Genomic DNA, 26,940 nt, shown 5'->3' with positions numbered 1-26,940 from the left:
CAGGATCTCATAACTCATTGCCTTCTGACAACTTCTCCCATCTTAACGAACTTCTCTAATCTTGACCAACAGGATACATCTGGGTGCTGGGCTTGGTTGTAAGCAGCTTCAGCACTTTTACAAAACATTCTCATGTTCTTCTTTTCCTGTCAACATTCCTCAAACACTCAAAATCTACATATCATAGCATTTAAAGATAATACTAATAACAACAATAATTACAATAATTCTTCTCACAGTCCTTTTGTCCTTGAAAGAGGTTTGGACTTTTCCAGACACCACCAGCCGTCTGACCTTTACCCAGCCGTGTACTTGACAATAACAATGACAAGAATCACCAACAAAATACAAACAAAGATGACTGCCAACACTCCCATATGGTTCACCAGACCTGGATAAAGAAAAGCAGCATGGTGACGCCTTCAGAGTTCTTTCAGGTATGAGAATCCAGGTATAAACAATACTCACAGTCAAACACTGCCTTCGTCGAGGATGGCTGAAATGACAAAAATGAGCGTTATTAATGGACTGAGACAACTTCCTGCACAACTTTAATAAACATTTTGTGTTTACTTACTTCAGGAATAGGAATGTTGAAAGTTTTCTGGATCTGATTCCAGGCAATATCGTTGCAGTTACACCTGAGGAGCCTGCCTTGATAGAACAGGGAGTCGACAGTGAGGCGGACGTTTCTAGGGAGCTCCTGTAATCTGCTCTCTACAATCACCAGATCAGGATCAAAGGTGTGATGCATCACCACCAGAATTACTGCTTTATTATCTGGAGACATAGAAAAGACCAGGGTGACTCAGGAAGGTAAGTTTCACTTTCACTTCAGCTTTAACAACTTTGAATCTTCATGTTACATTTAGCTCCATCCAAGTCTTTTTCACTTGCCATGATTAGGTCGGGACTCTAACACCTAGTCCTATAGAGAAGTCTGATGTCTGGTGTCAAAACCAGTGACTGCTGCGAAAGAGCAGATGACAACCGGGGAAAGACCTGGTGACAGCCAGGAGAGACTGCTGGCAGGAGGGAATAGACCCCACCGGGGCTGCACGGGCTAGCTACCCATGTTAGCAGGAGCCGGTCACTAAATAGTGATTCGGTGCCACCCAATATTGCTACAAAGAGCTCGAAAGGAAAAATACCCCCCGAGTCTACGAGAGTGGGGGTGGAAGATGACTCATTGGCGGACCACACGGTAACGAACCTTGCAACGGAAACGACAATGAATCAAAAGCTTAGCATGGCAGGTAATGGAGCAACGGCAATGGCAGAATGCAAGCTACAGAGCTGCATCTGTGGCTGGAAAAAGATAACATCAGAGAAGGGCCTCAAGATCCACCAGGGTAGGAAAAAGTGCCTGAGAGAGCTAAGTGAGGGGCCTCGCATTGACCACTACTTCCTCAGAGGTAGGGCAAATAAGTCGATTGAAGCCCAGTGGCAGGATAATCACCACAGTCCACAGGGTATCAGAACCCCAGACGAAGCTCAACTAGGCATGGATCCACCCATGGACGTGAGCACAGAGCCCATCCAGCCGCAGCCAGCAGTAGAGAGGAAGCTGGAGGGACGAAAACCTCAAATTTCGTGGCCTAAATCCTTCCAAAAAGAGTAGTGGGAAACCATTAATATAGACCTTGTGCACCTCCTGGAAGGCCTGAAAGGAGGCATGGAGAAGAAGCTCGACAAGATTGGGGAAATCATCTACAGCTATGGGGCAGAGAGATTTGGGGTGAAAAGCGGGAACCTTAAGTTGCAGAAGGAACCAGCTCATCTCAAGTCCAGGAGGCAGCGAGAGATTGAAAGGCTTGTGAAGGAAAGAAGATGTCTGAGAAAACAGTGGAAGAAGGCCGCCGAAGCAGAGAGGAAAGGACTTGAGGCACTACAAGGCGACCTCAAGCAACGTCTGGCAACACTGAGAAGAGCTGAATGCTTGAGAAAGCAACACAAGAAGAAGGAGCGAGCGAGGACTTCCTTCTACAGAGATCCCTACAAGTTTGTGAAAGCCCTCTTTGTCAAGGAGAAATTTGGGACCCTCAAAGCACCCATAAAGGAACTAGAGGAGCACCTGAGGAAGACCTACTCAGACCATCAAAGACATGTACCAGCCTGCATCCCGGATGACATGCCACCCATCCAACCAGTTGAGCACCAGATGGAAACAAGGCCGCCGACATGGAGTGAAATTGAGGGCACAGTAAAGCGGGCGAGAGCAGCATCAGCCCCTGGGCCCAATGGTGTCCCTTATAGGCTTTATAAGAACACGCCAGATGTCTTAAGGCACCTCTGGAAGCTGATGAAAATGGCATGGGAAAAAGGGATAATACCAAAGGCATGGAGAAGGGCAGGAGGGATCCTGATTCCCAAAGAGAAGAATTCTTCAACCATCGATCAATTTCGCCAGATCAATCTTTTGAATGTGGAAGGAAAGATATTCTTCAGTGTTGTGGCTCAGAGGCTTTCAGCTTTTCAGCGCACTCACCGTTGCCCGAGACTGGGAAATGCGGGTGGACCTCAGCCAGAGGCTTATTTTTCCATCTGAAGTCGCAGTTACCAACTTGTGCCCAGACCTGGTCCTATGGTCCAAATCCTGTCGGCGCGTTTTCATCGTGGAGCTCGCTGTCCCATGGGGGGAGGCAATCGGGGAGGCATACGAACGGAAGAGACTACGTTATGCGAACCTAGCAGCTGAAGCAGAGGGGCGGGGCTGGAGTGTAAAAGTGTGGCCTGTGGAGGTAGGCTGCAGAGGCTTTGTTTCCAGAACCACCACAAAGCTCCTGAAGGAAATGGGCATCAGAGGGCAGGCCCAACGGAGGGCAGTAAAAGAGCTCGCTGCCACAGCAGAGCAAAGCAGTCACTGGCTGTGGTTGGAACGGAGGGACATATCGTGGGCGGCCAAGTGATCATGTGGTGCCATTGTGCAACACACACACCCAGGTTTGATCAGCCTGTGGTGGGCCAACCTTGGTGGAGGGTGTCTTGTGTTAAATGGCTGAAACACCTAATGATGCCAAGGCACACAACTGATGATGTGTCGAGCTGGTGACACCACAGAATCATGAGTGCCAATCCTACTCCATCCAAGTCTTTTTCACTTGCCATGATTAGGTCGGGACTCTAACACCTAGTCCTATAGAGAAGCCATCACATTCACACTTAAGTTGCTACCTGGGAGTCCCTCCAGGGCCTCGTCAATGTCTGTTTTGATTCGGGATTTGACTGGACAGAAAACCAAATAATAATCTGCATCTTCCTGAATGTTCACTTCAGTGTGTCCAACACTTTTCATTTTGGAAACCCATTCCATGTGAGCGTTTTTTGTTTCTGAAGCCACGTAGACAAAGAACTTTGTTCCAGATACTGAAGAGAGAAAGGAAGAAGTGTGTTATTGGAAAATCAACCTGAGCAGCTTTGAACTTTCACCTGATGATGGAAATCATGCAGACATGAACCAGTGGGAAACACTTAAACCTCCTTTAGAACTGAAGGTTAAATATAGCTAAAATACTTCATTGCTCATAAAATACCAAAACAACAAATTGATTGTTGTCAAGTTATGACTAAAAACTGATTCAGAATTTGATGACATTTACTGTCTGTTGTCAAAAAACAAATAGTTTCCTCACCACCGCTCTCCATGTCTCTGTGGTGGAAAGAAAGATCCACATTAGTGCAGAATTCAAAAACAACAAAAAGAAACCCCAAAGTGAAACATTGTAAGATTGTCAAAGTGCGTCACTTGCACGACTGGCCCCCTGACACAACTATAAATACCTTAAAGGAGAATAAGTCCAATGCATTGTACGATCTGCTGTTGGGCCACTCGCAGGGATTCGTCAGTGTAAGAATGTTTAATGAATACTCACGAAATCGATTGATAGTTTCCGTGTAGTGTCTCTGACATAGTCCCAGTCTGGACGCGTCCCTCCGCGTGGAGAAGAAACGATTTCACTTTCGCTTTGCTCAAATGACGTGGCCTCAATCACCAATCCCACAGATGCGGGCTGCTGCCACATCGTGGATCCTCCCAGGTTTTTGGTTTTTAGCTTTAGTCGATATCGTCAGGCGTTGTTGTTTTAAAGTACTTGTATAATTAAGTTAGAATGGGAATCTTAATTTTTGTTTTATTTAAATATAAAGATAGAAAAAGCCTAAATTCCTGCAGTGATCCAGCACCCTCAGCTGGTCAGTTGACGTCACTTACGGAGCCTTCAGCAAGTGTCTGACATCACGTTGACAACAATAGTATTAATACAATAAAATAATACAAAAGTGTCTGACATCACGTTGACAACAATAGTAATAATACAATACAGTGTAAATGTAGTTTTGAATTAAAAGTCAAATGTAAATATAAATAACTTTAAACAGGCAATGCAATTATAGGTAAAACTGAAATTGGTCCACAAACATCACAATCAGTAAATTACCAAATTGCTCAAAAGTCTCTATAAACCACCTGACATTTGTCCATGTAGCAGAAAAATCACATTTCCTCCACTCTTATGTTAAACCGTTACCTTTGGCCTTTGACCCGATTACTTTGTTCATGCCTGGAATCATTATATAGTTAATCAGTGTTTAAAAGTTAGTGTAACGCTCATTAGAATCAAAGATAGAAGTTAAATATAGATGACATGAAAACATGTTCTCTTCTCATGAAGTATTCAAATCACAGATACATTTTCAAGTCAGAATGATTCAATTCATGACATTTAATGCACATCGTTTAAAACCTTATGAGCTGAAAGGGTTTCCTCACCAAGATTCTCCATGTCTCTGTTGGGGAAAGAAAAGATGCAATCAGCTCAGAAAAGGAACAAAACCAAGAATTTTGAGCTCCCAAAACTACCTGTAAATAATTCACCAGTGAGATTGCTACTGAAAAAGCTTAGACTGGCAAAGAAAATAGGAGCAATGATCAGAGGGCAGGATCCCTGAAACCAAGATTCAAAAACAGTAAGTTTTCTGCCAGTGACCTCGCCCAAGACGACCAAAGTGAGGTCCGGCAGGGTCTCCTGCCCTCAGTCATGTCTTATTCACACATAAGAAATATCAAATCAATCTTAATAATCTGATTTCTTTCGGATCGAAGTAAATTAATTTAACGCTTACTTTGTTTACGAATGACCTTCTCTACTCACGCAACACGAATCCACGTTTGATCTCTGCAGAGGACCCTTTCACTTTCGTTTTAACGGCTGGAGGCGCGTTCGGCACCACAGAAGAGGAAGAGGAGCGGCCAGCGAATCAGAGGTGACGCGTTGAAACGCGTTTAAAACAGGATAAAGTTAAACAATTACATCTACTGGAAGACAGGCGATGTTTAGATGGCCATGCCATTACCGCCAGGGGAGAAAAACAATCTTAATTTTGTATTTTATGAAGAGCTGTAATTCGTGCTACTGCCAGAGGAGGGAGCCAGATATCCTTTTGGTCCTTAATCTAAATCTAATCGAATAATGAAAATAGAGCTGCTGGTTTGAACACAGGAAACAAATGTTCACACAGTTCACACAATCATGACATAATCAGGACGATTTATTTGTGTTTAACATTTTTGCAGCAAAATCTATCAAACAGTTGATTAAAGTCAACCTTCGACAGTTGTGGCTCCAGTTTTAATGAAGGTTTGTGTGCAGCATTTTCCCTTTAATCTACACACATTTAAGGGAAGCTGTGACCTGTTTAGCTAACTGTTAAACAAGTACTAATGAAGTAATCACAACAACAAAAAATACAGCTATAATAGTAACTAAAATCACAAATTTCATCCTCTGTTGAATGGCAACCCTAAAATGAAGCGGAAAAATAGCTAAATTAGAGTTGTTTGATGCAGTACATGGATTAAAGACTGTCAACGTCCAAAGAAATGCTGTTGTTTCAATATTTACATCCAGAGTGACTGAATTTATCTGAGTCAGGAGTTCATGGCTTACCATAAAGAGTGATGTCCAGAAAGCAGGCAGGAGTACGGAGGACAAAGATTAGTGTGAAACAGAAGCATTTAAGAGGAGACAGTGGCAGGAAATGTGCCATCTTTACCTTATTAGCGTAACCCTGGTAAGATGTGGCGATGAGCTTGATGATCTCCATTTAAGCCGCTTTATTGTGTTTGCTGCTGAGGAGTTACCCCACTTTTTAAGAGGTTTCAATTTTCCACCCACAGATGAATATATATCCCTCCATGCACAGATAACCTTACAAAAAATACGTAATTCCTACCAGTACTCCCTCCATTTCTTGCGCCTCACACTTGTTGAAACCACGTCGGTCATGGAAGAGTAGCCGAATTAACGACAGACCGTTAAGGCAACAGCAGATGCAGCAGGGAGAGTGTTGTATTCTGCTGCACATCAGCCAGAAGCAGCGTGGAGATTCGTCTGCCTCCTATCGACACGAACTTGAATGCCGGAGTGTTCCTAACAGCCGCCCCGGGCCTTCCTGGACGTTAGCCTCTCCTAGGGGGTTTCGCTGCCGGAAGGGAAGTCGACAGAGGAGGCCAGACTGAACGACATGGAGGCAGTGGGTGCTTCCAGGGGGAGTGAGCTGTAGGACGGTAGGCTTCGTCGGTCACCACTGTATTCTCCAACCGCCAGGAAACAATGGAAACCAGGGAGCAGCAGGTTAACTAGCCAACACCAGATTTTTTAAACTGCAGTGTCCGACTCGTTTTTATGTCTGACGTCATAAAAAAAAACATAAAAATGTGTTCGCTTTCAATGATGGTGGATTCAAGTGTGTGCGCTCCAGCTCGGGAATAACAGTTTTAATGGGGATACTGCAAAAACGAGTACTTGTCTTTTGACTGTTCTATCCTCATCTTGTGTATTCTGTGATTTCCCCACGGATAGATTTGCAGTTAAACGTCCTGCGTGATGGTAATATTTCACACAGTTTTTTCAGGAACCAATCTCTGTGCAGAAGTTATAAAGAAATAACATTGATTCTAAACAGGAACAAAAGTTGAAAATAGACATACAGCAGTTCACTTGTGTTTGTTGAAAGTTACTCATGTGGAAATTGTAGATTTTTTTCCCCGTTGTGACAGGAAAACTTAAAAATAACGAGTATGAGACAAATCAAGGGTTGCATGTGTTATATTTATTTTATTTCTGTCAGCTGGTCAGCAGAAGAGCACATCTGTTGCAGCAGAAGAGGTCACGTATGTCGATGTTTTCTGTCCTGTTTTTACAGCCATAGCTTCCACATGGTGTTTGTGCACCTGGAATGGACCCTTCTCACAGCGGGGAGGATATGTCACCATTATATGTGCTCAGAAAGAAGAAATGTGTCAAGTCACAATCTAAAAGTGGTGAACCGTGTCCAGGTAATCAAACCGTTAGTTTTCATACATGTATTTTTTGCCCTTTTTACGTCAATTTAGTTTCTCCTGCAGCTTCTAAACGGATGCCACAGAGAACCTGTGAACTGAATTCAGTTGGATTAGTCAAAGTAAGGATGAACTCGTTCACTGAATATGCTGTTTTGCTGTTGTGAACTGGCCGGTTAGAGGCATCATCTATTTCTGTCCTGCAGAATGATGAGCCTCAATCCCACGAGCCTCTAAAGATGAAAAGACCTTACGGCAAAAAAAGGTAAGAAACACCCGATGAGCCGCAGATAGACTGTTCAGGTGAGAAACTTCAAGAAGTCACCTCATAACTTTGAAACAATAATAAAAATAATGGATACATTTTCTCTGAAACAGGTTCAACGATCTTGCCACAGAAGCAGTAGATCACCCCACCAGCAGCTGCTCGGTGAAGTCATCAGGAGGACTTTCTAATGGGACTGACCCTGGGTCAATGGCTCCACCTACTCCGCGGCTCTCTCCAAGACTGAGGGCAAAAAATGTGTGGACTCAGGGTCCAGAGACAAGCAAAAAGCAGCACCTGCCTCAGGGTAAGAACTGTAACATCAGGAAGGACAGGAGGAACCCCGTGGCCACAGGTGGAGATCAAACCCAGGACCAGATGTGGAACTCCGGCAGGGACCGGGTAGGTCACTTCCCTCCAGACCAGACATGGATTCCTGGCAGGAGCCAAGAACAAGACGGAGTGGAAACAGTATGGGTGGTGTGTCAGGAACAAGGTCCTGTGGAGGACTGGGTATCTGATGGAGACGAAGGCCACAATCAGGCTTGGGGTGCAGACAGAGATCCAGCAGGGGGTCAGGGCTCCTCGGGGACAGAGCAGGTCTGGGGATCCGGTCAAAACCAGGACCAAACCTGGAGTGAGACCAGCAGAGACCGAGAGCACATATGGAGACCTGGTGGGCTCTTATCAATCACGCATTTCATATTGAAAGACTTCTAGATTAATAAATAGTTTTCAAACTGTATTTTGGTCCAACGCTCATTGAGTGACCTCATTCTCTGTTTGTTCTGTGTAGAGTTGAACATGAAGAAAGTCCAGAGAGGATCTGTGGAGCAGAGCCCCCCTCCTGACTCCTCTTGGCCTCCAGGGGTCAGACAACCTCGTAAGTAAAACCCCTCACTGTTTTGTCCTGATTGCTTTGGTGGTCATCAACCATCCCACCATCATTAGTAGACATGTCATGTGCCTCAAAAACACAGAAAACACCTGGATGGCTTTCATCACATCACACACACACACATACACAAACACATGAAAAGAGTCTCACATGTGTGTCATGTGAAAGCCATCCAAGAATATATAAATGTGTTGCTGGACAATAAAGTTGACCTGAGCAAAAAAATAAAGAAATCTGAATTTACCAGTGTTATTTTTTTCTTCCTCGCCACATGCTTTTATTTTTTAGATTAAATGACAGGAACTGGATCGGTATGTTATTTCAGGTTTGCATGGAGCCGGTGTTTGTGAAGGGTCCACACTGCATCGGAGCGATGAGCAGAAACCCCCCGTCAGCTCCATCAAAAAGGATCCTCCTACCTACCCTGCAGGTGGAGAGAGGGAACACGTGTTACGACTTCACGAATTCCAAAAATTCCCCCAACATTATCGCTCAAAAAACAACTTTCTCCTTTTTGCTTTTCCAGGAAGTGAGGAGGAGCGCTGGCAAATCCAGATTGTGGCCAAAGGCAGAGTCAGTTGTCCAAAGTGTAAAAGTGTGAGCAGGAAGACGGTTGAAGGTCTGAAGAAGCACATGGAGAACTGCAGACAGGTGAGCCCTGAGCAGCCAAACACTACAGAGAATCAGAGCTTGAGCCGCTAACACAAACATCAGCCCACATTTATTCAAATAAGGCCTTTTTAGGGAGGCCTTTTAAAGAATTGGTGATTTAATTAGCTGGTGATTAAGTTTGTCTTTTATTTAACCTGATGTGCAGCAACCTTTTACCTGCCAGCACTGTGGGAAGCAGCTGAAGTCGTCCACAGGGATGAAGTATCACATCATGGCCGACCACAGCCACCTGGTAACGACCGTCAGACCTCCAGACCTCTTCTATTTCACTCTTTCTCTCCTAAAAGTTTCATTAAAACTGGTTTTAGCCCTTGTCAAATGACGCCAAGGACCTGGACGATCGTGTGATCAAAGAGAAACTACGCAAAATCCTGAAGAGACTCGGAAAGTTAAAATGCTCCAAAGAGGTAAACTAGCTGTTTGTGGTGAGATGCATCAGGATGAGGAGCTCCAACCTTCAACTTTTCTGTCAGGGCTGCAACGCGGCATTCAGCAGCATCATGGGATACGTGTACCACATGAGGAAGTGTGGGAAGCAGGAGTCTGAGCTGGAGAAGCTGCTGCTCAACTGCTCCCACTGTGGGAAACCCTACAAGTCCAAAGCGGGTCTGGAGTATCACCTGAGATCGGAGCACGCTCCTGTGAGTCACAGCACCCAACGCCACTTGTGCTCTCAGGCACATGCAAATAGCTTCAAGACCAGGTCAGCGACGTCACAATGGGATTTTCACCTTCAGTTACAAAGATCTGACTACTTATGAGCAGTAGTTCAGTGATTCCTGTAAACGGAATAATAATAAGTCGCTCTGCAGGACTCTGCTTATTTCCAAATGTATGTAATCCAAATAAATTCTGTAGGAGGTATGGCAGGAGGTATGAGGACTGAAGGTCCAAGAAGTGCATGAAGATAAGTAATAATATAGTGTGAGAATTCCAATTTAAATGACATCAACTCGGGTTTCTGTCATTACTTGCACCACTTCTACCACCATTTACAATTAAAACAGCAATAGAAGTGGTGTTATAAATGATAATTGCCGTAAAATGATAGTGAAATAAGTGATGCCAGTAACAAAATATCCTTTTTATATGATAGTATTTACCTAATCAACACAACATTAAAAAAACAGTGAATATAAAGTAACAAATGAGAATGATATAATAATGTATGGATGCTATTTTCTCCTTCCACCCAACACCTTCACAGATGCCGCTGAAGAGCGATGAAGATGAGGCCCAGAATGCTCAGAGTGAGGCCAACCCGGAGAGGACGGCCAGTGGTCGGGTGTGCAGCGAGCCTCGGCCCAGGTGGCCAACTTTCACCTGGCTGAGATCGCCAACAATGAGCTGCCCAAAGACTGGCCCAAGAGGAAGTTTCAGTCGGACCTGGTGCCTGATGATAAAAAGGTGAGGACATCTGGAAGGACAGACGCGGGACATTCTGTTGTGCTCGTTCACGTTTTTATGTCTCGTAGTTGAAGTACGCCCGGCCGGGCCTGCCCGCCTTCAGCCAAGATGTGCTGAGGAAGTGGAAGAATGAGGTGAAGCTGCGGAGGAAGGTCAAATGTCCCAACCAGGTAGAAGATGCTTCATCTTAAACTCAAAAGGGCCATAAAAAATGTATAAATGCATTAATGGAAGAACAGTGACAGAAAATTACAGCTGCTGACCCACTTCAGGGGTTTAGGAAGTGGGAAAGAGAGGGAGCAGGTATTCACTGAAGTCCCCCTGAGCTGCCTGCAGGCTCCAGTCTGGCCTGGGAGCTCTGCTGTACAGAAATGTGCACAGTACATCCACCTTTTATCCACCTTTCATTTATCTCTGATGTGAATGAAGAACACTTGAATTGCTGGGTCCCGTGTCTGAATTGTGATTAATCAGATTGATCCACAGACACCCCTCAGAATAATCTGCCTAAAACGTTCTATTATAATCTGGCAGTCTAAAAACAGTCATTGTTAGGAAGAAACACATGTTTTCATGATGACATCGCACAAAATCTCTGGAGGGTTCTTTTTACTGGACTTGATAAGTCTGCCAACATGAGCTGGACCACAGACTGATGCAGAAAATCAACAGTGATCAGTTATTGATCACATGTTCCCAACATTTGACAGTGGAACTGCAGATTAATGTGTGCCGTTATGGAACAAAAAGACCTATTTATGGTCAGTTTATAATCTTCTGGATATTCTAAAAATGTCTTCTTTTGGGGTTATTTCCTTCTGTAACTGAAGCTGCTGGTAACTGTTGCAGGGTTGTTGCTCCACCTACACCAGTGTGTCGGGGCTGAAGGCTCATCTGGGACTGTGTACGAAGGTACGTCGGCATCTTTCTTTAACTCTGAAACATCCCTGAGTGACCCTGGTCTGTGGACAGAAGCAGGAACTGCCTGGTGTAGATCTGGGACGCTTGAAGATTGTTCACACGTCTGATGAATAATTTTTGTGGCTGACATTCCGAGTGATGGTGGTTTCCTGTGATCTCAGGGTGAATTTGAGGCAGGAAAGTACAGGTGTCTGATCTGCAATAAAGAGTTCAACTCTGAAAGTGGAGTCAAATACCACATCAACTCTATCCACTCGGAGGTATCGGATGTTCTGCTCTGCTCGCCGTCCTGTGATGCACGGCAGGTTTTTCTCCTAACATTTGCATTTCTGCCCTATGCAGGACTGGTTTGTGACGAACAAAAAAGCCTTCAAGAAGTTTGAGAAGTTCCTTAAGAACCAGTCCAGGGATTTTGTGCATAATGTGGCCAAGCAGGGGTTGGACCGGTACCACCACAGTCACCTTCAGCATCACCACTGTCCACCACTGAGACAACTTCCTGCACAACCTTCATCAACATTTTGTGTTTACTTCAGCAATAGGAATGTTGAAAGTTGGATCTGATCCCAGGCAATATCGTTGCGGTTACACCTGAGGAGCCTGCCTTGATGGAACAGGGAGTCGACAGTGAGGCGGACGTTTCTAGGGAGCTCCTGTAATCTGCTCTCTACAATCACCAGATCAGGATCAAAGGTGTGATGCATCACCACCAGAATTACTGCTTTATTATCTGGAGACATAGAAAAGACCAGGGTGACTCAGCAAGGTAAGTTTGACTTTCACTTCTGCTTTAACAACTTTGAATCTTCATGTTACATTTAGTTCCATCACATTCACACTTAAGTTGCTACCTGGGAGTCCCTCAGGGCCTCGTCAATGTCTGTTTTGATTCGGGATTTGACTGGACATGTGGGAATGTGTATTTCTACATGTGTGTTGATTTTGCTGCTGCCCAGAAATCACACAGAAAAAAATATAAAGTAGACCATTAAATTATAGCTTAGTAAGTGTTCTTGTTTTACAGTGTAATCCCTCATATTGAACAACACTAAAAAACAAAGTAGTTGGGCCTACGTTCCATGATGCTATACTTTTAGATGTTATTTATGTCATAGTTCACTTTAGACAGAAACGTACCATGACCATCTTGCCGTCCTTGATCTCTCTGACGAACGTGGTCTCTTTGCCGTCCCACTTTTGGACGTGGACCAACTTGTCTCCCTCCAGAGACACTGTAGACTGAGAGACACAACACATGGTGACCGTACTGAAAAGTGTGGCCAATTAATCTTGATTACTCCAGAATATGCCGATCTGAGATGATTGAAAGTGTTTGTTCTTACTTTACAGTTCCTGTCGTCGGCGGTGGTTTCATCAAACTCCTCCCCCAGCTTGAAGGAGATCTCTGTGTTTTTGAAGGTGCTCTGGGTGCGAACCACCACCTTATCGCCCTCCAGGCTGATGATGACGGTCGGTTTGGTCACGTTACCGACCTGTCGGGTGGCGAAGCCCACGCCTGGGACATGACATATGAAGCACATTTCAGAATCAGAATCAGAATCAGAATCAGAAGAAGGTTTATTGCCATTGTACATGTAATACACAGTATTACACAAACTAGGAATTTGTCGTGGTGTGCCGCTGCGACATTCAACATAACATTAGACATCATGTTCAACACTGAGATCAAAGAAAAAGAGCAAAGCTAGAAGCACATTACTGACCAGGGCTTTCATGTACTTCATGCTTCACATGCACGGTAACAACTGTCCTTAAGTGTGTGTGTGAGAGTGTGTGCATGTGTAAGTTCCGCTTTCTCACACAAAGTCAGTGTTTATGGAGGTACGCACAGACACAGATGAGTGATTGTGACTCTTGATTGGGCAGTTTATGGTCGTTCATTTAAGTTGGACTCAGGGAGGTTTTTTGATAAACTGTCATGAGCATTAAGCTTGGAGCTGATGTTGTGTTTTAAAGGTTGACCTGTTTTTTTTGTGGAGCAGCTTCTGACACACTGGGATTGTCAGTATTTCCAAAAGTCTCCTTCCGGTTAGTTTTTTAATTCTATTTGTAATGCATCATAAAAGTAATTTTAAAATACCACTGACCAAGCTGCCAAATTCAAAATCTTGTTTTGGTTTAGTTTTGAGGAAATATACTTCAAATCTGCACCTCTTCTCATTTTCTTTTTAGCACCTTTGTTTTTTGAAGGATCTCCTGTTGATTCACGTCTTTTGAACAACTTCATTTCCTCTGCACTTCATCTGAGAACAGGGCATGCAGACATTAATCATACCTGTAGGCTGGAGCTCTACTCAGCAACAACAGCTGGTGTCTGTAAACCTGCATCGGTGAAGGAGCTCTGGTGCCCCCTGCTGGTCAGTGGCAGAAGTGTCTCCTAATTTTGGGTTGAATTAAAACGTCCCCGATATTAATAACACCAATTGTACAAATAATACTTTAAAGTCTTCACCACTGAGTTGACTCTGAGAAACATTGTTTGAAATAGCTTTTAATTTCATACTTACAGTAAACACACTTTGTTATTTAATGCTACAAAACAAGTTGTAATTGAAAAGAACAGAAAAAAGAAGGAAAATGAATAATCAAAACGATTAAAAATGAATGAAATTCAATTAAATATGCAGCCTCCTATTTGCTCATCAACAAAATATGCTTCTAAATGAAATTATTATTGTTGAGTTGTTACCTTTGCTCTGAGAAATATGGTGGGTTGTTGGTGTTGCTGAGGTGGTTCCTGGAAATATTGATGCCGTAGTAGTGATGGTGGCTTCAGAACAGAGCAGAAGAGAAAAGAAGACAACACAACAGAAGTGAATGGAACACAACACAACAGAAGTGAATGGAACACAACACAACAGAAGCGAATGGAACAGAACAGAACACAACAGAATAGACCAGAACAGATCCGAACACAACAGAACAAACATGAGAACAGAGACATGAGCAAACAGAGCAACAACAGCAGCAACACAATCTTCCTCACTGAAATGATCGTTGTGGTTCAGGTGAAGATGAAACTATGTGATGGGAATACTCACTGGGGACCACAGTCAGATCAATTTCAGCATCTGGACCTGTTTGTGATCCTAAGCTGTTAAACTGGCGACAGGTATAAAGACCTGAATCTTCACCTCTGAGGTTCTTGATGGTCAGAGAACAGTTCTCAGATAGACTCAGTCTGCCTGGTTTATGAGAGTTAATCTGTCCAAGATTAATCAGCTCGATTGCTGCTGATGATGGTGGATTACTGGCACTGAACAGCCATGTAGTATAGATACAATTCTTCTGATCCTTTATCAGGTTTTCACAGCTCAAAGTTACTTCTTGATGTCCAGTCAGATATTTTCTGTTGGCATCTGTGAAAAAAAGAACAAGAATCTGTTCACAGGTAGAAAATGTCTTTGTTTCTGTTCATTTATTGTTAGACAATTAAAATGCTGCTATTTATTGGGAAGATTTAAATCTGTTTTCATTAGAACTCATTCTCACCTGAATATTGAAGCATGAATGTTAGAAATATAAAAGCATGAATCCATTTGAAGGCGACCATCATGTTATCGTCTCCTTTTCTTCTGGAACTTCTCTTCATTTGACTTCCTTTAGTGCTGAAACTGCAGCAGCTTTCTGTGGTTTCCACAGTGTCGCCTCCCTTTTGAACTGATGTTGAGAATTGTGAAGCTCATTTTCCCAACAACTAGCAGAAGTTCGATGCATCTAATTTGTGTCCATCTGTGGTCAGCTTTTCATGACATCATTTCACACTTTTGAGAGAAAGAGGAAGTTGAGCGTGGGTAGAGTTAGAGTTGAAATATAATTCGATTTAGTAAATGTGTCTTGTTTTAAGTGATGGTTGTCTTATGTAACCAGACAGAGTCAAGTTTCTTTACTGCTTCTCATCTTAATGGGGTGAAATATCAACATAGTTGCTGATGAAAAACAACATTTAAGGTCTCGACAGATTTGAGTTCCTCCCCCCCCAGTTTATTATTGATGTATTGAGTTTTGTGATGAATGTGGACAGCAGCGGAGCTACTGAGAACTGTATCATTCCCTCATTCTCAGTATGGGCTCATCTTCATCTCCTGACCTGAACCATCACGATGAAGCGCAGCTTCTCCTTTTAATCAGTAACAACTTTCTAAGTGACTCAACTACCTAAAACAAAAGGAACACAGTCAATCGCAGGAACGCTAATAATCAAAGCTCAGTTTTCCACGAGTACTGTCTGGTGCCGGCTGCTTAAGAGGCCTGCCAAAAGACCAGATTAGCTGCAGGTGTGGAGGCAGCCAGCACAACAGATGAGTCCCCCACGACCCCTAGTGGACAAACAGAGCACAAAAACATCAGACACAGGATCATAACAGTTATCACAGTCATGAGGAAGAGTTCAGCCAGTCCCATAAACAGCACGATGGAGTCCAGGGCAGAAGCTGAAGGAACTGCTCAGTAAAAGAGACCTCAGTGAAGAAGAAAATCACAAAAACAAGGAGCTTGATGTGTTTTTAGCAACTGCAGCCATGATGAGATCAGCAAAACCGCAGAGACACATTTAAAAAGGAAACACTGAACAACCTTTAAGTTCTGCTGAGTATCAGATGAGATGGTTCCTGCAGAGGGTGTTGAAAAGTCACTTTCAATAACTTAGTTATTAACATGAGGCAGGAGAAGATTCTCACCTGATCACCAGCTGATGAAGAACAAGAGTGAAACTGACGCACAGTTCTGGAGCAGGAACCTTCTGTGGCGAACTGCAGACATGAATCTAGACCCCAAAAGCAGATACACACTACTGGCTTGAGTTGGAGCAAGGTTACATTTACGGTACAGTCAAAGATTTTGGAAAAAAATACCAAGAGGCGCAGGTGGCAGAAGAAACAGGATGGAAGAGGAGCAGGCTGGGCGGCATGAACAGACATCAATGAGGACGATTAGATTAGCTCAGGAACCATGAAACAAACGAGAATCAAACTTCTGGGAGCCAGGCTAGACAGTTGTGAGACAGTTGTGGCTCCAGTTTTAATGAAGGTTCGTGTGCAGCATTTTCCCTTTAATCTACACACATTTAAGGGAAGCTGTGATCTGTTTAGCTAACTGTTAAACAAGTACTAATGAAGTAATCACAACAACAAAAAATACAGCTATAATAGTAACTAAAATCACAAATGTAATCCTCTGTTGTGGCAACCCTAAAATGAAGTGGAAAAATAGCTAAATTAGAGTTGTTTGATGCAGTACATGGATTAAAGACTGTCAACATCCACAGAAATGCTGTTGTTTCAATATTTACATCCAGAGTGACTGAATTTATCTGACTAAGGAGTTCATGGCTTACCATAAAGTGATGTCCAGAAAGCAGGCAGGAGTATGGAGGACAAAGATTAGTGTGAAACAGAAGCATTTAAGAGGAGACAGTGGCAGGAAATGTGCCATCTTTACCTTATTAGCGTAACCCTGGTAAGATGTGGCGATGAGCTTGATGATCTCCATGTAAGCCGCTTTATTGTGTTTGCTGCTGAGGAGTTTGCCCTCGTTGAAAAGACAGTCCACGGTGAGCAGGAGGTCTGGGAGGCGGTTGCACACCTGCCTCTTGCTGTCAGCTTCAACAGAATTAGGGTCCAGAGTGTGATTCTTAGAGCAGCCTGCAGCCTCTGGTGTTCTCCTTCCCTTTTTAGGCCGGAGGCATGACCCCCCCCCCCCAGTTCCGAGCTGAGTTCCCCCTCCCAGTTAGAGCTGAGTTATGTCCACTTCCAAAACCTCCTCGCTCCAGATTCTGGGTCCCTGTCCTGAACAGATCTGTTCCACCATCCCAGTCAGCTTTAGTTCTGTTGCTCGGCTCCAGTCTGTTCCGAGTCTTGGGGATTGTTAGCAAATGATTAATGTTATCGTTACGTTATAATGACTGAAGAAGAAGACCGAAGACACGATGAATCAAATCAAGAAGTTCTTTATTATGTGAATACCGGTACTTCCTCACAACCAGGAAATGACGTGTAAATTTGTGAAATGTAACAATTCCTAATTCTAGTTTCCAATATTTTAGATTCAAAAACATCATACAATTCAAATTCTGGTGATTAAACGTGCACCAGGACACATCCTAAATATCCGTCCTGTCACAGAGATCTTAATTACTACAGCTTCCTTTGAGGTCTGGTGTCTCTACTACTGTGTCCTTTTGTCCTTGAATAAGGTTTGGACGTTTCCAGACACCACCGGCCGTCTGACCTTACCCAGCCGTGGAACTGACAATAACAATGACAAGGATCACCGACACAATAACAACAGCGATGCCTGCCATCAGTCCCTTGTGTTTCACCAGATCTGAATAAAGAAAAGCAGCATGGTGACGCCTTCAGAGGTCTTTCAGGTATGAGGATCCAGGTGTAAATAATACTCACAGTTAAACGTTCTCTTTCACCAGGATGGCTGAAATGACAAAAATGAGCATTATTAATGGACTGAGACAACTTCCTGCACAACTTTAATAAACGTTTTGTGTTTACTTCAGGAATAGGAATGTTGAAAGTTTTCTGGATCTGATCCCAGGCAATATCGTTGCGGTTACACCCGAGGAGCCTGCCTTGATAGAACAGGGAGTCGACAGTGAGGCGGACGTTTCTAGGGAGCTCCCGTAATCTGCTCTCTACAATCACCAGATCAGGATCAAAGGTGTGATGCATCACCACCAGAATTACTGCTTTATTATCTGGAGACGTAGAAAAGACCAGGGTGACTCAGGAAGGTAAGTTTGACTTTCACTTCTGCTTTAACAACTTTGAATCTTCATGTTACATTTAGTTCCATCACATTCACACTTAAGTTGCTACCTGGGAGTCCCTCCAGGGCCTCGTCAATTTCTGTTTTGATTTGGGATTTGACTGGACAGAAAACCAAATAATAATCTGCATCTTCCTGAATGTTCACTTCAGTGTGTCCAACACGTTTCATTTTGGAAACCCATTCCATGTGGTTTTTTGTTTCTGAAGCCACGTAGACAAAGAACTTTTTTCCAGATACTGAAGAGAGAAAGGAAGAAGTGTGTTATTGTGAGGGTGAAGTTTTGATCACCCGCGCTGTTCGTTCACTCGACTCAGAGTAACCACGCAAACAACTGGAGTCCTTGCAAGGGAGAGCTGAGCAGCAGTTCAAGCTTCCTCTCTCAACTCTGCTCGTCTGCTGCTCGCTCACCTCTTTTATTGGTGCAAACAGAATGGGTGTCTAAACAGGATCTCTTAACTCATTGCCTTCTGACATCTTCTCTAACAAACTTATCTAATCTTGACCAACAGGATACATCTGGATGCTGGGCTTGGTTGTAAGCAGCATCAGCACTTTTGCATTCTCATGTTCTTCTTCTCCTGTCAACATTCCTCAAACACTCAAAATCAACATACCATAGCATTTAAAGATAATACTAATAACAACAATAACAATAATTCTTCTCACATTGTTTATCGTTAAATGCATCTAGATTCTCATCATCAGTATTACATCTTTACATTTTCATGAAATTTAAATGCATTACTTCATTTTCCTAGAAACACATTTCTTACACTCAGAGTTCAATATGTGTACAGCTTAAGACATCTTAAACAGTTCATTTACATCTTGCATCACATGTGTCCATTCTTCTTCTGATTCCTCTTCATCGTCGTCCAGTAGAGATCGTTCTTCCACCTGCAGCAAAGTACTAGTAACAACTGATCCCACGAGCCGGCCAATGCATCCCCGAACAAGAGGTACTACACAACAAGCTAGTATGGCTAATACTAGCAGTACTATCCCTATCATCATTCCTATCTTGAACAACAGTTCCCTCCACCCCGACAGCATTTCTGTAAGCCAGTCTGGTGGAGGACTGCCATCGTCAATCATAGCTTTCTGTAGCTTAGTTACATTTCTCAATGCGCTATCTATCAAATGACCATCCGCATCATTCTCTGGGATGAACGTACAACAGTAATCTCCTACCAGTGCACAAACTCCTCCCTGGGGGGCCGTTATGAGATCTAAGGCCATCCTATTCTGCATGGTCATCAGTCTTAGCGCTGTCATTTCTTCCTTGACTCCTGACTCCTGTGAGAGCAACTTTTGTCAAATTAGTAAACACTTTCAGCCTATAATCAACCGTTTCCAATCTCAATATGTTCTTTCCTACTCCTATCCACGGAAAGAGAGTCAAGGTCACTTTATCTCCGGTTGACCAATGCTTAAACTCTTGTGGTACATCTGTGCCCCACACTGAGTCGTGCGGTTTGAACTCGTATTCATTCAAATCTCGTTTAAAACGCTTGTGTGCTGTGTTCTTGGTGTTGTTGGCATAGATTATAATTGTGTGATCTTTGAGATGTGCAGGAGCACACACTCCTGACCAGTTTGCTGGTAGGTCTGCATACGCATTGTGTCCACATAACCACCATCCCTTATCCACTAATTGCGTACCTTTATCTTCTGGCGTGAAAGTGGGATAGTTGCATGTACAGTTATAACCTTCTGGACACCTCTGTGTTGCTTCATCGAAGGTAAATAAACCACAGAGGTGCCGGGGGTCATCAATACACTCCTGTTCGCACTGTTCGGAACTTTTATGCTGCTGTAAACACGTTTTCCGATAATACCGATTAGTTGTAGAGTTTGATTCCACATCTTCATTGATTCCCAGTGTGCATGCCATATAAACAACTTTACAGGTAACATAACAGTATGTGTGGTTTGTCGCACCTAGCACAGGGAATCTGAATCTATTGGCTTTCCCTGCCATTGTCCGCAGTGGCTCTTGGGTGCAATTGCTGCGAGGGAACCACGTTCCATCCAACAGCTTCAGTGTGAAATTCGTGCCACGGCTTAGCCCTATTAGGACAAAGCACTGTCCTTCACTCCCTGTCATCGGTTCAGCAGTTACTCGCGGTGTATGCACGGAAACTGGTAACATAGAACAAATGTAACAACGAGAATGATTCTGTGTCCGAGCTGTGAAATTAGCATAGCGCCACCATGTATTCAAACCGTAAATGTGTGAGGACTCTGGATCTTGTTCTAACCATGAATGTCCTAAGTGGCTAACGACGGTGCGTTTAGCGCGCATGTAGCTCTCATCCTGTCTCAGAGCATCTTTCTGTCCCTGATTACCTCCCTCCTGTCGGAAGTTCCACAGGCCAAAACTCACGAGTCCTGCCGTCACAGCACTCACCACAATTAGGAAGAACAACTTCATCTCCTTTTAACTCTCCTTCTCAGGTTCCGACGGGGTTCAGCCGTTGCTGGACCTATACAGGCCGTCAGCCGTTTACAGACTAACCGCCACTGCTCCCTCGCCTTCACCTGGAAGAATCTTCTGTTTCTTACAATGGGAAAGGTGTATCCATGACAGTTTCCCGTCCACTCGAACTGCAGTCTTTGTGGTCAGCTGTACTTGATAAGGACCTTCCCATCTAGGCGTGTTCCACCTCTTTCGCACAAACTTCTTCACCCACACAGTCGCCGGTTGAATGGGTTCCTGGGGGGTGGAATCTGTGGAAGACACAGGACTAGGCAGACCATTTACAGCAGGGGTGGGGAACCCTTTTCATATCGAGGGCCATTTCAATTTTTATAAAGTCCTCCGAGGGCCATACTATTATGAACACATACCTAGGGATGCAAAAAAAAGACAAAAAAAAGAGTCTATAACCACTGTGTTACTAAGTCTCATGATTGCTGCATTTGAGTTTGAATTATTTATTTAGCACACATGCATATAAAATCACCAAATAAATAGAATAAAATGACAAGTAAAATATGTTTTCATGATCATACAAAATAAAAAGAGGTGCAGAGTTGAGGCAAGAGACCCGTAAGGGCCTGTTCGAGGCCTCTACTCACAAAAACTGCAATACAACAAGATAATCAAGAAAATAAATGAAAAAGAAAGAAAGATAAAGACAATAACAACAACAACAACAACTAGAAAGCACTCGGAGAGCGCAGACCTCCGCCAAGCGCAACAATTCCTGGCATATTGTGATTTCCACCATAAATATTAGTCCCACATATACTTTGACTACATATTTAGATTCCTTGACCATAAAAACATACCGTTAGCCACTGGAATCATAACGATATATGTCTTAGTTCAATAGTTATTCACGAAAAGAAATTCACGCTTTGAAACAATTTTACTTTGTCCGGCGCGAGCGCCTCAGCCGCGGCTACGAGGCACGTTCACGAACTCTCCTTCGGCGTGAGGTTTCAGCTTCGTGGCTATTAATTCACTCACCACAAAACTTGCACGCGTAATATTCTGTCGGTACATGGTCGTGTGAAAGCTGCTTGTTGAGCCTCCAAACTCCGGCGAAGAGCGTTAATTTTATCCAAACTCATCTGTCCTTTCAACTCATAGAGTTTAGCGTGTTTCGCTAGGCATTATTCGTCCGTGTCAATCAGTCCAGCCCACTACGTACCTCACATGCTGTGTTCACTGACCCTGACCTTGACTCGGACATAACATAACCGTCTGTTTTATCTCAGAAAACGGGAAAATATTTCCTCGTTACGAAAGAAATTTCAGGATACGAAAGGCAAAAATATACGCTACCGCTGGTAATCGCAGCTCGCGGAGTTTAGCGAACGGTCCCACTGTATAAGTGCACATATAAAATATAAAAATCTTATTGCGTTGCGGGCCGGTAGAAATGGTCTCGTAGGCCGTATACGGCCCGGAGGCCGGAGGTTCCCCACCCCTGATTTACAGCATTCACACATCGGTTGAGTAACACCTTTTTTAGATAAACTGCTATTGTTTCCTCAACATGTTCTAGCTCATTTGTTGTTGCAAAGTATGGTAGGCAATAAGGCCGCCCATATAATGCTTCAAAAGGTGTGATGCCTGTTTTCTTGTGTGGTGTTATGTGCATCTATAATTTCACCAGGTCGAGACAAAACATCCAGTTCTTTCCTGTCTCGTCCATACACTTCTTCAGTCTGTTCTTAATAGTACCATTGACTCTTTCAACCAATCCTGCACTCTGAGGGTGGTATGCGCGGTGGTTCTTCAAATCAATGTCCAAAGTTACTCCTACAGTTTTCACTACCTCATTTACAAAATGGCTTCCATTGTTGCTCCAGATGACCTTCGGGATGCCAAACCTGGGAATGATCTCTCTACATAGGACTTTTGCCACTGTTGGTGCATCTGCTTTTGCCGTGGGGAAAATTTCTACCCACCTAGTAAATCCATCTAACACTACTAGACAATATTGTTTACCTTCACATGGTGTTAGCTGAATAAAATCTAGAAAAACTGGAAATGGATGATTTGGTAATGGTGTAGTGCCTGCAGGAGCCTTAAGGGCTCCCTGTGGGCTGTGTTTTACACAAATAGCACATTGTGAACAAAATTTTTTTTTTGAATATGTGTGAAATCCTATAGTGTAATAATGTTCATTAACCATCTGTACCATCCCTCCTGTTGAGACATGGCATGGCCCATGGCTCACTAATGCTGCCCATTTATGCATATTCCGGGGAAGGATTGGCTTGTTGCCTATGGTTAACAGTCCTTTGTCGTCCAGTTTGGCTCCTCGCTTCTTCCACGTGGCCTTTTCCTTTTCTGGAGCATTTTGTTGTTTGTCTGTGTTGTTAGTGTGTGCAGTGCATTTACATACAGCTATTTTACGTGGCTGCTGTACTGCTGCCAATCATTTTTTAGCAGTTCTGCATGCATGACCGGTTTGCCGGTCGACGTTTTCATCCCTCTCAAATTCCATTGTTGAGCAAACACAAACAGTGTGGAAAATGCATATTGACAATCTGTGTAGATGGTAACATCCTGTCCTTTGCTTAATTCACAAGCACGTGTGAGTGCGACGAGTTCTGCAGCTTGAGCAGAATAGGAGGAGGGAAGTGATTTCGCCTCCACACCTCGGTTGCTGTAACTACTGCATATGCGGTTCTAGTGCGTCCAGTCATCCTTTCTCGATGATCCATCCACAAAGGGTATCCGTCCTGTAGTCAACGCGACATTACTAAGATCTGGTTGCGGCAGGACCGTAATGGAGACCTCATCCAGGCAGTTGTGCTGGTGTCCCTCTTCTGCGGTGGCTAGCAGCGTTGCTGGGTTTAAGGTCGTGCAGCGACGAATCGTCAGATTCGGCTGAGACAGCAACACTGCCATGCAGGAAAGATGACGTGCGGGCGACGGGAACGCTATCTTACTCTGTAGCAGCAGTATTGACACTGCATGTGGCACTAGCAAAGTTAGCTCATGGTATAGCACCACTCCTGCGGAGGCTTTTACTGCCTCAGATGCTGCCACCACTGCTTTAACGCATGGTGGGAGTGCACAAGCTACGGGATCTAGCTTGTGGGAGTAGTAGGCCACTGGCTGCCTCTTATCTCCGTGCTTCTGCAATAAAACTGAAGTCATAAAATCACCCTTGCAGTCAACAACCTGCTCAAAAGGCTTCTGATAGTCTGGCAGCTTTAACACTCCAGCCCTTACAAGGGCCTGTTTTATGTACATAAATGCTTCTTCAGCTTCAGGGGTCCAAGTTAACACATCAGTCATTGCTAAGGGATTATCATACATCAATGCTTGTAAAGGGGCAGTTATTTTCACATAATCTAAGATCCATGATCTGCAAAAATTCACTAGTCCTAAGAATGACATCATCTGCTTCTTTGTTTTTGGTTTCGGAGCTTCAAGCACTGCTGTTTTCCTCGACTCAAGAATAGCTCTTCCATTGTGTGTCAGAACATGGCCCAGATAAACCACTTTCTGCGTCACACCAGTTGCAGTTTGCTTTTGCTTAATTTATGGCCTTGTGAGGCTAGCCAGTGTAACAATGCTAGCGTGTCTGACCAACAATCTCCCTCTTTTTTTGACGCCATGAGGATGTCATCCACGTAGACGAGGATTTGACTTCCACACGGAGGTTTAAACTTAGCTAATGATGACATCATTACCTGAGAGAAGATTGTGGGACTCTCACAGTAGCCCTGAGGTAACCTTGTCCAGGTGTACCTCCGTCCTTGAAACGTAAATGCAAACCAAAACTGGCTGGATGTACTGGTACAGAGAAAAATGCATTGGATACATCTATCACCATGTACCACTGATGTTCAGGGTTTAAATCATTCAGCAGGGTGTATGGATCTGCGACTAAGGGAGACCTAGGGACCACTGCAGCGTTTACAGCTTGCAGGTCCTGCACCATCCGCCAGCCACTAGATGGTGGTGACTTCCTTACTGGAAATAGGGGTGTATTTACAGGGGATTCAGGACACTCTCTGATAACTCCTGCTTTAGTTAAATAGTTAAATATCGGAACAATACCCTCCTGTGCGTCAATCTTAAGGGGATATTGTCTCTGAAATGGTCTATAATCTGATTTAGGGATTATTTTTACAGATTCCTTGACCATAAAAACATACCGTTAGCCACTGGAATCATAACGATATATGTCTTAGTTCAATAGTTATTCACGAAAAGAAATTCACGCTTTGAAACAATTTTACTTTGTCCGGCGCGAGCGCCTCAGCCGCGGCTACGAGGCACGTTCACGAACTCTCCTTCGGCGTGAGGTTTCAGCTTCGTGGCTATTAATTCACTCACCACAAAACTTGCACGCGTAATATTCTGTCGGTACATGGTCGTGTGAAAGCTGCTTGTTGAGCCTCCAAACTCCGGCGAAGAGCGTTAATTTTATCCAAACTCATCTGTCCTTTCAACTCATAGAGTTTAGCGTGTTTCGCTAGGCATTATTCGTCCGTGTCAATCAGTCCAGCCCACTACGTACCTCACATGCTGTGTTCACTGACCCTGACCTTGACTCGGACATAACATAACCGTCTGTTTTATCTCAGAAAACGGGAAAATATTTCCTCGTTACGAAAGAAATTTCAGGATACGAAAGGCAAAAATACGCTACCGCTGGTAATCGCAGCTCGCGGAGTTTAGCGAACGGTCCCACTGTATAAGTGCACATATAAAATATAAAAATCTTATTGCGTTGCGGGCCGGTAGAAATGGTCTCGTAGGCCGTATACGGCCCGGAGGCCGGAGGTTCCCCACCCCTGATTTACAGCATTCACACATCGGTTGAGTAACACCTTTTTTAGATAAACTGCTATTGTTTCCTCAACATGTTCTAGCTCATTTGTTGTTGCAAAGTATGGTAGGCAATAAGGCCGCCCATATAATGCTTCAAAAGGTGTGATGCCTGTTTTCTTGTGTGGTGTTATGTGCATCTATAATTTCACCAGGTCGAGACAAAACATCCAGTTCTTTCCTGTCTCGTCCATACACTTCTTCAGTCTGTTCTTAATAGTACCATTGACTCTTTCAACCAATCCTGCACTCTGAGGGTGGTATGCGCGGTGGTTCTTCAAATCAATGTCCAAAGTTACTCCTACAGTTTTCACTACCTCATTTACAAAATGGCTTCCATTGTTGCTCCAGATGACCTTCGGGATGCCAAACCTGGGAATGATCTCTCTACATAGGACTTTTGCCACTGTTGGTGCATCTGCTTTTGCCGTGGGGAAAATTTCTACCCACCTAGTAAATCCATCTAACACTACTAGACAATATTGTTTACCTTCACATGGTGTTAGCTGAATAAAATCTAGAAAAACTGGAAATGGATGATTTGGTAATGGTGTAGTGCCTGCAGGAGCCTTAAGGGCTCCCTGTGGGCTGTGTTTTACACAAATAGCACATTGTGAACAAAATTTTTTTTTTTGAATATGTGTGAAATCCTATAGTGTAATAATGTTCATTAACCATCTGTACCATCCCTCCTGTTGAGACATGGCATGGCCCATGGCTCACTAATGCTGCCCATTTATGCATATTCCGGGGAAGGATTGGCTTGTTGCCTATGGTTAACAGTCCTTTGTCGTCCAGTTTGGCTCCTCGCTTCTTCCACGTGGCCTTTTCCTTTTCTGGAGCATTTTTTTGCATTTCTTTTAGAATATCATTATCTGCAGGTTCTAGGCTAAATGATTCTTCCTCATCATTATCAAGAAGTGTGTTGTTATTTGCTGCAGCCTTTGCGGCTCTGTCAGCAAAGGCACTGCCTTGTGAGACTGCGTCTGTGTTGTTAGTGTGTGCAGTGCATTTACATACAGCTATTTTACGTGGCTGCTGTACTGCTGCCAATCATTTTTTTAGCAGTTCTGCATGCATGACCGGTTTGCCGGTCGACGTTTTCATCCCTCTCAAATTCCATTGTTGAGCAAACACAAACAGTGTGGAAAATGCATATTGACAATCTGTGTAGATGGTAACATCCTGTCCTTTGCTTAATTCACAAGCACGTGTGAGTGCGACGAGTTCTGCAGCTTGAGCAGAATAGGAGGAGGGAAGTGATTTCGCCTCCACCACCTCGGTTGCTGTAACTACTGCATATGCGGTTCTAGTGCGTCCAGTCATCC

General features: G+C 43.8%; 3 protein-coding genes and 3 long non-coding RNA genes across 18 annotated transcripts in view; 2 read left to right on the top strand and 4 right to left on the bottom strand.

Moving 5' to 3' along the window:
* The window catches only part of LOC130520042 (uncharacterized), a 34,976-nt gene extending 30,241 nt beyond the window's left edge, over positions 1-4,735 (bottom strand). For all 12 annotated transcript variants that reach the window (XM_057023606.1, XM_057023610.1, XM_057023605.1 and 9 more), the window contains exons 1-5: positions 3,873-4,735; positions 3,633-3,649; positions 3,175-3,366; positions 578-780; positions 469-496 (exon numbers count right to left, since the gene is read on the bottom strand). In XM_057023606.1, the coding sequence (XP_056879586.1) occupies positions 469-496; positions 578-780; positions 3,175-3,366; positions 3,633-3,649; positions 3,873-3,910 (478 nt within the window). In that variant the 5' untranslated portion in view covers positions 3,911-4,735. The remainder of the gene's footprint in view (positions 1-468; positions 497-577; positions 781-3,174; positions 3,367-3,632; positions 3,650-3,872) is intronic.
* Positions 4,736-5,529: 794 nt separating this feature from the next.
* On the bottom strand, positions 5,530-6,147 carry LOC130520055 (uncharacterized). The gene is made up of 2 exons (XR_008948622.1): positions 6,052-6,147; positions 5,530-5,940 (listed from the first exon to the last, which is right to left on the bottom strand). It is a non-coding gene; the product is annotated as an uncharacterized LOC130520055 (long non-coding RNA).
* A 179-nt stretch (positions 6,148-6,326) lies between these two features.
* LOC130520048 (zinc finger protein 512-like) lies at positions 6,327-18,182 on the top strand. The gene is given in 17 exon segments (XM_057023622.1): positions 6,327-6,565; positions 7,204-7,336; positions 7,406-7,461; positions 7,546-7,604; positions 7,718-8,280; positions 8,401-8,487; positions 8,828-8,932; positions 9,029-9,153; positions 9,320-9,406; positions 9,483-9,581; positions 9,648-9,834; positions 10,409-10,581; positions 10,650-10,751; positions 11,431-11,493; positions 11,664-11,762; positions 11,845-11,948; positions 18,035-18,182. Coding segments are annotated over 16 exon segments (2,136 nt in total). The 5' UTR covers positions 6,327-6,565; positions 7,204-7,236; the 3' UTR covers positions 18,162-18,182.
* On the bottom strand, positions 12,369-13,044 carry LOC130520046 (fatty acid-binding protein, brain-like). Its single transcript, XM_057023620.1, has 3 exons — positions 12,846-13,044; positions 12,640-12,741; positions 12,369-12,447 (listed from the first exon to the last, which is right to left on the bottom strand). The coding sequence occupies exons 1-3, from the start codon at positions 13,041-13,043 to the stop codon at positions 12,376-12,378; spliced, it is 372 nt and encodes a 123-aa protein (XP_056879600.1). The 5' UTR covers position 13,044; the 3' UTR covers positions 12,369-12,375.
* On the top strand, positions 12,636-13,673 carry LOC130520050 (uncharacterized). The gene is made up of 2 exons (XR_008948617.1): positions 12,636-12,776; positions 12,853-13,673. It is a non-coding gene; the product is annotated as an uncharacterized LOC130520050 (long non-coding RNA).
* On the bottom strand, positions 14,199-16,691 carry LOC130520054 (uncharacterized). 2 transcript variants are annotated; one of them, XR_008948621.1, is made up of 4 exons: positions 16,203-16,691; positions 15,016-15,842; positions 14,565-14,882; positions 14,199-14,260 (listed from the first exon to the last, which is right to left on the bottom strand). It is a non-coding gene; the product is annotated as an uncharacterized LOC130520054 (long non-coding RNA). The 2 variants fall into 2 exon arrangements; XR_008948620.1 differs by having other exon boundaries at positions 14,203-14,882.
* Positions 18,183-26,940: the final 8,758 nt, after the last annotated feature.

Source organism: Takifugu flavidus, unplaced genomic scaffold (genome assembly GCF_003711565.1).
Source record: "Takifugu flavidus isolate HTHZ2018 unplaced genomic scaffold, ASM371156v2 ctg272, whole genome shotgun sequence".
Lineage (NCBI taxonomy): Eukaryota > Metazoa > Chordata > Actinopteri > Tetraodontiformes > Tetraodontidae > Takifugu > Takifugu flavidus.
Note: the sequence above shows the minus strand (reverse complement) of the source record. Positions and strands in the feature narration are given on the sequence as shown.